This window comes from Amphibalanus amphitrite, unplaced genomic scaffold (genome assembly GCF_019059575.1).
Source record: "Amphibalanus amphitrite isolate SeventyFive unplaced genomic scaffold, NRLGWU_Aamphi_draft 000093F_arrow, whole genome shotgun sequence".
Lineage (NCBI taxonomy): Eukaryota > Metazoa > Arthropoda > Thecostraca > Balanomorpha > Balanidae > Amphibalanus > Amphibalanus amphitrite.
The window spans coordinates 420,200-432,896 of record NW_024881589.1 but is presented as its reverse complement, the minus strand read 5'-3'; the positions used below and the strand labels follow the sequence as shown (position 1 = coordinate 432,896).

Sequence of the window (12,697 nt, the reverse complement as noted above, 5' to 3'; positions counted from 1 at the left end):
GTATTGTAATTTGAGTTTTAATACCAAGCTGTTAAAAAGTTTAAGAATCCTTGATATTTTCGCATTTCTCCAGCTCCGGTTCAGTATACCCATTCCTACTCCTATTCTAGTACCTATTCTTAATCTAGCCTCAGCTTTAACTTTCAGCAATAAACTTTCACATCAAACATGAAAATAATTATTTCGTCTTCGAAAACAAGAACAATGCAACCGCATGACGGGACGGCGGACGCCGACAACGCAGCCGGACAAAACACTTGCTGCGGATCGGAAACTGATCCTTGTAATCCGAATCTCGCTTCGTGCCACAAGAAGAACGAGGCAATATGAGGAGGAGCTTGGGAGAGAGAGAGAGAGAGAGAGAGAGAGAGAGAGAGAGAGAGAGAGAGAGAGAGAGAGAGAGAGAGAGAGAGAGAGAGAGAGGAGGAGAGGGAGAGAGAGAGAGAGAGAGAGAGAGAGAGAGAGAGAGAGAGAGAGAGAGAGAGAGAGAGAGAGAGAGAGAGAGAGAGAGAGAGAGAGAGAGAGAGAGAGAGAGAGAGAGAGAGAGAGAGAGAGAGAGAGAGAGAGAAGGAGAGAGAGAGAGAGGGAGCGGAGGGAGAGGGAGAGAGAGAGAGAGAGAGAGGGGGGAGAGGAGAGAGCCTGGACGCCTACGTTATAGCCATTGGATTTGGGACTGGAGCCTTTGGGAGCCCTCACCGCTGACCGCCTGCTCGGGACACTTTCCGTAGGTGCTGCCATCTACAGACCACACCGCAAACTAAGGCTCTCGCAAGTAGCGGGTAGGGCAGCAGACTCGGCTCGTGAGTTTCCCTAAATAATTTTGTTCAAAGTAAGCTGTAAAATTACGTAACAAATTTAATCGAGTTTATCGCTTTGAATTGAATGTCACACTGATAGTTTTAAGTCGGATGCGTTTCTATATTATGAAGTAAACCGATCACAATTACTTTTACGAAAATTGTTATAAATGAGTCACTTTTACCATGAATTTGATAACACTGTGTTATGCAGCTGGGATTTTGGCTCAGGTTTCAACAGCAGATGACCCTTCAGGTAAGGTGGGGGGAGGGATAGGTGCTCCTAATCTGGTCCTATCTATTGTCTGCTTACTTCCTCTGATGATATTAAAACCTAATATTTGAGAGCAACTTATATAGCGGACTTAATCATGTACGTTTGCTCAAAATATGATGAATAAATATAAAAATTGTTGCAACTTTCCTGATTTGGCTATAGTTATGAGATAACAAAGCTCAGCTTGCTTGCTTTGAAGTTACTGTTGAAATAAAAAATATTGATGGTTATAAAGAAAATGATAAATTAGGGCTTCGATTTTCTATCATGCATGAGGTATCCGAAACGATTAACCGGCTTTTATATTCGCAACTACGATAAGCACGACTTAAGCGAATAAAACTACAAATATATCAACTAGGTAATTGTCATATTTGAGCCAGCTATACGAGACTTATATTGAGTACCGCACAAGTCGATAAACAACTGCCGCATTTAGATAGAAATTGATTGTCGAATCGCGCATGTATCCAAGTTTCCAGTTTTTCGCTCTTTAGCGTACCTATACGCGGATGATATTCTAAAGCCTGTCACAAAAGTGGCTATAATGGTCACGTAACAAGCAATTCAAAATGCGGTGCCACCGAGGTGACCTATGTATATGCAAACGCATTGATGCTTCTTAATGTAAAGAGATGGGTTTAATAGACACGGTGACAACAATTGAAGTAAATATATCTAAGACTTCGATGTAAGCAACGGGGAACTCATGAACCCAGAGCTGAGACAGACCCACCTAGGTACTTACATCAAGCATCAAGAGAAACCCATGGTTTTCCAATAACAGCATTGCGTCTCAAACAGCTAAGCGGCGCAGTCGATTTTCCAGCCGTCCTGGAGGGAATCAGCGCTGACGCCAGCAGTCGCGGCTCTCCCGACCAGAAGCGGGACAGCGAGGTGACGGTGCTGCGCCAGGGGGTGCCTGCCGGTCCGCTGCTGCTGGTGGGACCTGCCGGAGACCCTGCCGGCGGTGTGCAGCTGGTGCAGGACTCCCTGGAGCCGCTGCTGCTGCCGCCGGTGGTAGACGTGTTTCCCGACGTGCCGGACCGCGTGGGCGACACGCCGCTCCAAGTACAGACGGTGATTGAGGCCGAGCCTGCCGACGACGACGAGCCGCTCGACGTGCCCTGGGTGTGGGACGACAAGGTGTGCTCGCCTCTGCTCAACCGCGCGCCGCCGCCGGCAGGTGGGTGCGGGAGCGCTGCACAGAGGCAGGGCGGAGAGGGAAGTGCGGCATCCTGGTAGGGCGGTGAGGGGAGCGCTGCACCTCGGCAGGGGGCGGAGAGGGGACCGCTGCACAGAGGTAGGGTGGCGGTCCAGGAGCGCTGCACAGAGGCATGGGACGGTTAGGGTGTCGGTCCGGCGGTGAGACCTGCAGTAAGCGTGTAGGGAGGGTGTTGAGGCTGTAGTTATCGCAGCCTGCGGTCCCCTGATGAATGGGTATCCGAGGAGTAGTGATCCCCCACCGGGGCGGAAAATTGACTTCTAAGAACACGGGACTGACGGAAAATAATGAGTTCGGTGTCAGCCTCCTGTCTTTGTTCGCTACAATAAGGGTGTCGCGTGTTTCCTAGCTGTGATCTGCGCTGTCTGCCATGCTTTGGTGCAAGATGTCAATCATAATTGAGAACAAATGTTAAATGCCGGGATTTCCAGAAACCAAGCACATAACAGGCTAATTTATGATGCATAGCAGCAGCAGATCATCAACTTTATTTACATACCTCAATCATTCAGGAACTGACTGCTGCATTCACCACAGCGACCATCTCCTTTTGAGCAGTCACCGGTGGTAACCACTAACCTTCCCAGTGATACTTTGTCGTATTCTGCAGTCCATGACCCTCAGAAGGTCAGAGTCAAAGCTGCATATCTATGGCTGAATGTTGATAGTTAGAGCACGGGCGTTTTTCACAATTCAAAGTCCAAACCTTCGGGCCACAGCGCTCCTCGAAAAGCGCTGCCCTCGAGTTAGAGTACCCATCAGTGATTTGGCACTCTACCATCTCAAATGATAAACTTCCTCCTTTGCGATCTGAATAACTCGACCAACACTCGTCTATTTACCTGTGGGGTGACCCTCAGCAGCGTCGGTGCCCGTCCATCTCCTTGGCTTTCCTGTCCTTGACGGTTTTTCCCGGTGGCCGCCGGCAGGTCCTTTGACCACCGAGCAGGTCACCTTCGCGTTGCCGCTGGTTGTGCGCGAGAGGAACCGGCTCAAACTGAAAACTCGCTCCGGCGCCGTGTCGCCCCTGCATAGTGATGAGGTGAGGGGTGAGGCAGTCCCGGGGGTGGCCACACCGGGCGGGACCGAGACGGGTACACGCCGGGATTGTACCGGATCCACGCAGCAGACGGTAAGGGTCTCGCCGGCACATCACAAGGTAAACTCACAAAAGTTCCGTGTCGTGCACGGTGAACACAGTGCAGTCATGCGATCTTTGTGGTGAATGAATGATCTATTTCGAACGGTCCTGATGGTCACGCGTTTGTAACCGAGCACCCATTTGACGGGCGGTTTGTCATTATTTCTAAGAAACAGGTACTGATCAGTGTACACAATTCCGGACGACAATGAGTACTAAAAATGTAGTTCTTGCAGGAGCCTAACGGTTTTAGGTCTGAACACGCGAGCGAAGGTAGTTAGCTTTATCAATAACTGCTACACTTTGTACATCAAGCATTTCCACTTATGCTGTGGCTGGTTGACGCTTTGTGTCTTGTTTTACATGCTTGGTGGCAACTAGCAATGTTTTGTAATGTTAGCTGTTCTACAATTCGCTTCAATTTCGCAGATTTATTTCAAGTGAGTTATTCCCCGTTTTATACCAAATGTCGTTGTGCGGTCAGGCGGCGTCTACCTTCGAGAAGCTATTTTGGTGTATCACCGCCCTGATTGCCCGGGTTCGCGAGCCGGAGGAACGCACCCGGCTCATGAAGAAACTGTACCAGGACTACCTGCTCTGGATGGAGAGAGATGTGAGTGTGTAAGGATGCATGTGAAAATGAGTGCCAGGGTCAACGGTGCGTTTACAACTGCGTTTTTACTGCACTTTGGTAAAGCCATTTAGTTAGTAAATACCCAGTCTGTGCCAATGTAAAGCAAGAAACTTCTTTATGAAGTTTTGATGACAAATAATATCAGGTAGATACGCTTCAATAATGAAGGTGCCGATGCATGCAGATTGCAGAAGTTGCCTTTTGAGGCATTTGCGTACTTAACTTTGACAGAAGTTAAAGAAAACGCAGATTTATTGGTTGTAGGAAATAGGAATAGCATGTATTATGTATAGGCATACTCTCGCGTTTTACAGAAAGTAGTCTTCATAATGCATATGTTCAATGTTTTCAGGTAATTCCCGTTTTTAATAGAACGGACCTTCGACGGGCCTACAAATGGATAAAAAGGAAAGACGACTCCCAGTGGGTCGTTCCCGAGAAAAGTAAGGAAGCTTGAGCGCTTTGACCGGCCCAGCCAAAAAGTCCAGTGGCCATCTGTCATATCCACAATCCACAATCCACATACATGATGGACGACTGATCCGTGATCATGGTTTGGAATGCAACGGTTTTCATGTGTGTAAATTTCGTCACACGCATTTCTGATTAATTATCTAATACTAATCACCAATATTTTGTGGATGCATTATAATCCATTATCGTGCCTGACGACTACCGGTAAGACACACATGAGTTCACTACTCCGATCATAATTTCTGCACTACTCTACTGACAGAGTATTATGACTCTGCTAACAAGAAATCGCCACATGCAGAAAGGCAGACTGCTGGGGATGATAAAGGCGGCGACGGCAACAAGACGGGGCTCATCATCTTCATCTTGATCCTCATTATCGTCATCATTATCATCTTGTACTGCTGCATCGTGAAGAAAAAGAAGCTATTCAACCTCTGGTGTTTTTGTGTCTGCGAGCGCTGCAGGAAAGGGTAAGACGGCATTGGCATTTCTGAAGATGATTAGTTAAATTATCCCACATATAAGCCCTTTTCACGATGGGTTATTTCGAGATCAGTTTAAGTAGCAAACGTTTGATTTAACATGGGGGATGAATCGACCTGAGCATTACGAATACGAAAGATACAACAGCAAAATTATGAATGCCCATTAACTCATTGAGTAGAAATATTGCAAAAATACTGTGTACCCAACGCTGCCTATCATATGTGTTTTGTCTATTGGCTATGATCTAACACACTGTATCTTCTAGCCAGGGAGGAAAGAACCACGAAGAGGAGCGAAGACCACTCGCAGCGAATAAAAGTAAGAGCGCTACAATTAAAAGCAGCCAAAATGATCAGGTGAATAGGTTCATAAATCTTTCCATTTATTCAAGAGATTCTAGTAATTTTTCCTGATTTCTTCATCAATATGTCATTTTTATCTTTCCCTAGTTTCCATTTTTTGTCTTTCTCAATCTTCCGTTTTTACCTTTCCTACAATCACCTTATCTTTCACATTATATGTGAAAGATAAGGTGATTGAAAGATAAGGTGAAAGATAAGGTGAAAGATATACATCTGCTGCTAGCTATTGGAATGAGCAGACGTGTTTAGCAGTGCTCTAGTTTACTGCCTATTTTGGCGTAATGGACCCGCATAATGACTTTGAGATAAGCATGAAACGAATCTTAATTTAACGTAGAATATTTTGGTGGTATTTGCAGTTGAGTTGAATGGTGAAATAATTGAATTATAGGCTTTAAAAAAAATGATTATTTTGACCCAGTTTTGAAATTTTAGACTCACCACCGCGTTAGTTCTGCTCTAGATTTTTAGTAGTAAGTCTCGTGCTAGTTCTGAAGAGAGATCCTTATAGCCAATAATGTCAGACTCTGACACCTCGGTTAGTGGCTACGATCAAACAGTGGGAGAATGGGTTGTGGCGAAAAAGACCAAACGGAGCAGGATAAGCAAGGCAAAAATCGTAGCATCAACGATTACGGACGCTGAAGAAACTGTACCGAAGAGCATTTTTTGTCCTACCTCTCCTCTCACCAATCAGCCTACCGCGACCCCCGAACAGCTGACGAGTGCGACTAACTCTACGCATACCGGCGAGAATGACGACAAAGCATCCCACGACAGGGTGGCGACGAGCGCGAGGGCGCCGACCCTGGACCAGCTGATCCCCACTAGTGCGACGTCAGCCGACAAGAAACGTCTAATCGCTGAGTCGGATTGCATTTTCAGTGGGCGCTACGACCCAGCTGCGGTGTGCTGTATCATGGCATCCATGGACGAACCCGACCTGAGAGAGCTCAGAGAACTGCTGCATGCTGCGCTGTCTGCGGTCATCCCGGCTGTCGCCGGCCGTCCTCTCTGCCGCCGTGTTACCGGCAACTTGGCTGGCCTAGCGGATGACTGCTGGACCTTGGGCTACTCGGCGGCTCAAGGTATGCTGACACAGCGTGCTAATGCTGCCACTCTGAAGCCAGCGGGTCGCAATCCCCTGCCACCCCCCGGTCCCACCCGGAGCGCGCCCTCGGACTCTGCTATGTCGTGCCCCAGCGCGATAACTTCGTCACTCGAGGCGATCATATCCACCCAGCTGCGAATGGAGAATGAAATTAGGGAACTTCACGCTCGTCAAGCTACCCAGGATGCTTACAAAACTCGTCTGAAACAGCTGGAACTGGAAATAACTGGTCTCCGCAGAGAATGTGCTGCTAGAGATGACACGATTGATCAGCTGAAGGTCCTTGTAGAGGGGCTGCTAGCCCGTGAGGGCCCACAGCCACGCCGGCCAGTCACCCCTGGATTACAGGTGCAGCCGGGGCGACATGACAGCGATGCGAGGTCCGCTGCTAATGATGCTACTGTTGTAACTGAAGAGGCTCACTCTGACCGCACCGCCGCCCGCGAGATTGCCGCCAACTTGGATCTGCGTGCCCTGGGTGAGGCGATCGCTGGTGCCCTGCATTGGCGGGTCGGCGATTCAGACAGTGAGCCAGAGCAGCAGAACACGCATACCGTGTCTGAGCGTAGGACAGCGCAGCCCGCGAACCACAGTCAAGCAGCAGTGCCGACTGCGGCACCGACTAGCGACACGTCTGCCGCGGCTCCAGGCGGCCCGACACGGCGACAGGGCATGGTGACCGGCTCTGGTCCCCCATCGGCTCTGATTCAGGAGCCGCCTCGTCAAGAATCTCGGAAGGAGAAGTTCATCCTGGAGGGCTTCCGTGTGGATGTTGCTGACAGTGACGTGCGGAGTCTGGTCTGGACGGTTGTTCGCAATCTCCATGATTTCCAAAGGGTGTCACGCCGCGGTCCTGCTGCCTCTGTAAGCAAGGCGTTCAAGATTGAGGTTGATGCTGAGGACACCGATCGTATATTGGACCCGTCCAGCTGGCCGACTGGCCTGGTTGTGCGCCTTTTACCTCACCCTGTGAACACTGGGCGCCGAGGACAGCGTTTTCGCCGTCCTGCGGCCCCATCTGGAAGATCACAGACGACCCGGAGTGCTGCAAAAAGAACTGAACATGGCAATGCTAACTGGCAGGCGACGGCCCCGCGCCGTTACAGTGATGTGGTCAGAGGCATTGAACACTGTGACACTGCCTGGACGGCGGCCGCCCAACGCCGGGACGAAGATGAGACCCGCCGGGAAGCAGTCACCTCACAGCGCTCCAGAGCCCCGAACAGAGACTGCACTCACCGCGTCGGTACATCTAGCGCGGTCGACGCTGTCGGCGGCGACGGAAGTAACGCCACACATGATGACGGTGGCTGGGAAGAGGAAAGGCCGCGCCGTTATGGACCATTCGTGCCAGCTAGATACCATGGACACCAAGATGACAATGCATGGGTGTCAACCTATCAGCGCCGTGATGGAGACGGACACTGGGCAACAGCCGCCTCTCACCGCCCAGGCGCCCCTAGTCGAGGCAGCGAACAGGACGCCGGCGCTCCCTGGGTTCCAGCTGCCTCCCGTCACGTCAGAGGAGGCGCCACACACGGTGGCAACGGCTGGAGGGCGACTGCTTCGCAATGTGACGGATCCGGATACCGTGGGTGGCCCTATCAGCGCGCACGAGAGGCCACCTCCTGGGAATAGCGCCCAGATGGCTACTCCTGGGGGCCATCCCTGTCCTGCTGCCACCGCTGTGAAGCATGACAGAGCGGAGTGCCGTAATTCTGTGGACGCAAAAGTAACTCTGAACATGAGCCTCACTCTGGGCACTTATAACTGCGAAGGATTTCTCGCAGGAGCGCAGTATATCGCCGACTGTCTAATACCTGAATGTGATATCTTATTTTTATGCGAAACCTGGCTAGCCCGTGCCCAGGGTGCTTATCTGGAGCATGCACTCTCCTCTCTAAGTTCCGAAGAATTTCAGGTATTTCAAGAATTCGCCATGGAACTACCACCAGGGACTGGAGATGGCAGACCCCACGGTGGCGTGGCTTTTGTTTGCCGCCGTCAAGCGGGGCGCACATTTCGCGCTGTAGAGTGTAATGATTCTCGTATCTGTGGAGTTACGATTGTGGAGCTGAGCCGTCCTCTTATAACGATAATTGGCTGCTACATGCCGTACTGGAATTCATCTGCCGTAAATTTTGAAGAGTACACAATCCTGACGGGGAAGCTTGATGCATTATTCTCTTCGCTAAGACCCTCAGCTCCAGTGGTGCTTGTAGGCGATTTTAACTGTGCTCTGCCACCACTGTCACCAGAACTGCGCCCACCGGGCTGGCACCGTCTTCGGGGTTTCTCTCCGCTGAGTCTTCTAATGCAAGACTTATTGGACGACCACGGACTGACAGTCGCCGAGTTCCGGTTCTCGCAACCAGTGGCGTACACCTATGCTCGAGCTGACGGCCAATCGCACATCGATCACATCGCTGTACCGCAATGTCTGGTGCCTCAAGTTCATGATTGTCGCATCGTAGTCCCCTGTGTGGACAACCTGAGCCCACATCTTCCGGTCCTTTGCAGCGTGGTGCTGCCGTCTGCTTCAGCTGGCACCAGTCTCGATGTCTCCAGCCCTCCACTGAATATGGGTTCCATCCATTCAGAAGTACTAGATTGGAGTTGTCCAGAAAAACTGCAGATATATTTGTCTTCTCTGGACGAGCTTATTGGTGCTTGTCAGCTCACCAACGGTGCCACCCCGGATGAGATTGACGAAGCAATTACACGATGCATACATACCGCTGCGCGAATCGCCGGATGCTCCAAGTCGCGACGTCCCCCGAAGCCCTGGTGGTCGCCTGATGTGGCAGTGGCGCGGGATCGCACTCGTTTCTGGCATCAGATATGGGTAAACTGTGGCCGTCCTACCCTCTCAGCAGTGGCACAGTGCTATCAGGCTGCAAGATCTGCTTACCGTCACGCCCGCAGACGTGCAGCAGTGACGCGGATCGAGAGCGAGGCCCACACTCTCCGACTGCTCCGCCGTGACAAAAATCTGACAGCCTTCTGGCGACGTGTGCAACAGATACGGCGTAATGGACTCAAGTCGGCCTCTGATCTATCCGCCGCCGACTTCCGCACCCACTTCCAGACTGTGCACCAAGATAGTCACAGGCAACTGACTCTGGACCAGCTCCAAATTGCTGAACATGTAGATTCTCGACTAAGGAGAATCCGTAACGATGCATCCGAAAGAACGGTTTCAGCTGGACAAGTAGCAGGCCTCATTCACCGGTTACAGCGTGGGAAGGCACCTGGTATAGACGGCATCACGGCGGAGCACCTTCTCTATGGTCAGTCGCCTTGTCTCCTGTCAGCCCTGGCGCACCTTCTCTCTGTCTGCCTGTCCACGTGTAGCGTGCCAGCTACCTTCGCTGACAGCGTTATTGTACCCGTGTTGAAGAAATCTCAATCGGACCCTAACTGCTTGGACAACTATCGACCGATTTCAATCACAACCTGCGCATCTAAGCTGCTCGAGCTGTTAGTGCTAGACGAACTGAACGCCTCATTTGAACCTCATCATCTGCAGTTTGGTTTTATCTCCAATCGGGGCACCATGCAAGCGTCTCTGTTGGCTGGAGAGACCATACAGCAGAATCGAGCCAGGGGTCTTCCTGTTTTTGTCGCAAACCTTGACGCGAGGAAATGCTTTGACCGAATATGGCATGACGGTCTGTTCTTCCGTCTGGAAGATTATCTTAGCGACCACTGCTGGTGCCTCATGGTCACCTGGTACCGCCACCTCTCTGCAAGGGTGACTTTTGGTGGCGCCACATCTGAAGCGTTCCTGGTCTGCAGGGGCACCAGACAAGGGGCCATCTTATCGCCAACCCTTGCAAACATCTTCCTCTTACCTCTTATTGAGGTCCTAGATCGCAGCGGTCGTGGAGCATATCTACACAGCCAGCACGTACCCGCTATCTGCTACGCTGACGATATTCTCCTTATATCTGCGAACGCGCGTGACCTCGGTGCAATGCTGCAGATGGTGGGAGAATTCGCGGCTACTTGGCGCCTCGACTTCGTTCACCCTGAACCGGGAAAAACCAAGAGCCATTGTATTATATTTGGACAGGAACTATTCACGAGCACACCGAGGTGGACACTGTCAGGACAGCAGCTGCAGATCCGGCAGACGACCGAGCACCTCGGTACGGTGCTTGATGACAACCTCAGCACAGACAGCCACGTGGCTCAGCGCATCAGGCGTGCTTGTGCATCATTCTATGGCCTCACACCCCTGGGCAATTTCACCAACCGCCTGACTGCTGCTGACAAAATCTTCCTCTGGAAGACAGTAGTGCTGCCGGCACTGATCTTCGGCTGTGAGACGGCTCCCCTCAGTTCCGCCGACATTGAGCGTCTAGACTCGCGACAGGCTTCGCTGATCAAGGCAGCGCTGGGTCTGCCGCGTTCTGCGCACCATACGGCTCTTTTGATTGCTGCTGGGGTGCCTCGCATCGGTGAGGTGCTGCGAGGTGATGCCCTTCGCGCATTCCGTAATGCTTTCCGCGCTGACCACCGTCTTCGCCAAGCCTACGTCACTGGACTGGCCAGACTTGCTACGTACCCCGAGCAGTTGGATGGGTCGTTTATTGGCCACGTATATAATCTGTGTGGTGGGAATTTCGCCACTATCATGCACATCGCTGCTGGGTACGTCGATCACGACATAGTCCGGGCACCACTCCAAGAAAGCGGTCTTATAGACAGTTTGAAGATGGTTTTGGCAAGCAACTGTCAGGCCTCGCGGCGCCTGTTAAGACTACTAACCTCCTGAGTTCTGATTAACTGTGTGTGTGGGTGGGTGGGGGGTGGGGGGGGTATGTATCTTTTTGTCGCATGACGATGCTGAATAAACAATAATAATAATAATAATAATAATAATATATCGAAACAGTGTCCACCAACTGCGTACACAGCAAACACCTTGACAACCCTGAATGCTCGGAAGTGTTCTTTATTTGGCCAACCTTTGCCAGTGACTAGCTGCTGCAGCTTTCAGGCAGAGATATAGTTCTGGAAACTGTGAGGGGACTCGGGGTATCTCCCCTTCATGGCATCAGTTGACCGCGTAAACCGCGGACAAATTATCGGTGTCGGCAAATAATGCACCTGCAGCGACCCCAGCTGACTGGTGATGATAAGATAATTCTGTAGAAGTGGCTGACAAGGGAGTGGTTTGGAAAAACGTGGTCAAAGTACAAGAGTAGGTACTATGTCCGAGTATACCAGTGATGACGATGATTGGAAATTTGTATTGTTAGCGTATATCTGCACTGCAAGCAAGGCTGGATTTATCCCAAAAATTTCCCGATACGGTAGACTTCCTTGTTATCAAAGCCTTTGTGTTGCCAATTTGACCATTATCCTCCAATAGTTGTTAGGAATACGGCAGAGAAAGACAGTTGACACAGTGCGTTGTCTATGTATAACTCCTTACGTCACGTCATAACCAGCATTTTCAGGCCACTGCAGGGCAACAACACAGGCTTTGTTCCAATCATTGGCTGGTGTTCTTTATTAGCAAGCAAAACAATAAACAATGGACCTTTAACTGAGGAAGGCTAGAAGCTCAATCTCACAATAGGTGCACAAGTACCTTTATAACCATACAATGTTCAATAAGATACCTACCATATATAAGCAGTAAGCATTGCTACTCATCTACATACATGACACGGAACGTTATCTATGAAAATAAAGTTTTTTGCGTCTGTCTCACCTTCCAGACGGCTCGCCGGGGGGCCTGGACGGTCCAAAGAACACCTACGTATACCGGAGCAGCAGCTGGAGCAGCAACTCATCCCTGCAGCCGCCCTGTCCTCCGCCCGACCCGTGCGACCCGCCTCGACCCTCATCGCCGTGCCCCTAGCGCCGACCGGACGACCCTGGCAACCAGCGGCGGCTTTCCTCTCCGTGCCCCTGACGCCGGCCGGACGATCCGTGCGACCCACCGCGACGGCTATCTCCCTGTTCGTAGCGCCGCCGATGGCATCACGAGAGGGTCAATAACCGCCTGTGGGACGACCCACGATTCTCTGAACCGAGTCCACGACCGCCCGACCCTCACCACCCCGCTGATTTGCTTATCGGAGTGGGAGAGCCCTGAGATGGAGCGACTCTGTGCCCTCACGTGGCACGCTGTAGATATCGACAATAAACACGATCGGATGCCTAATTTTTT

General features: G+C 51.0%; 1 protein-coding gene across 4 annotated transcripts; it reads left to right on the top strand.

Moving 5' to 3' along the window:
• Positions 1-789: 789 nt before the first annotated feature.
• On the top strand, positions 790-12,691 carry LOC122380196. 4 transcript variants are annotated; one of them, XM_043363155.1, is made up of 8 exons: positions 790-1,053; positions 1,904-2,260; positions 3,229-3,341; positions 3,925-4,053; positions 4,427-4,517; positions 4,811-5,021; positions 5,303-5,355; positions 12,243-12,691. In XM_043363155.1, the coding sequence occupies exons 1-8, from the start codon at positions 984-986 to the stop codon at positions 12,383-12,385; spliced, it is 1,167 nt and encodes a 388-aa protein (XP_043219090.1). In that variant the 5' UTR covers positions 790-983; the 3' UTR covers positions 12,386-12,691. The 4 variants fall into 4 exon arrangements, with proteins under 4 accessions (XP_043219090.1, XP_043219091.1, XP_043219092.1 ...); XM_043363156.1 differs by having other exon boundaries at positions 796-1,053; positions 4,850-5,021; XM_043363157.1 differs by having other exon boundaries at positions 796-1,053; positions 1,879-2,260; positions 4,850-5,021.
• Positions 12,692-12,697: the final 6 nt, after the last annotated feature.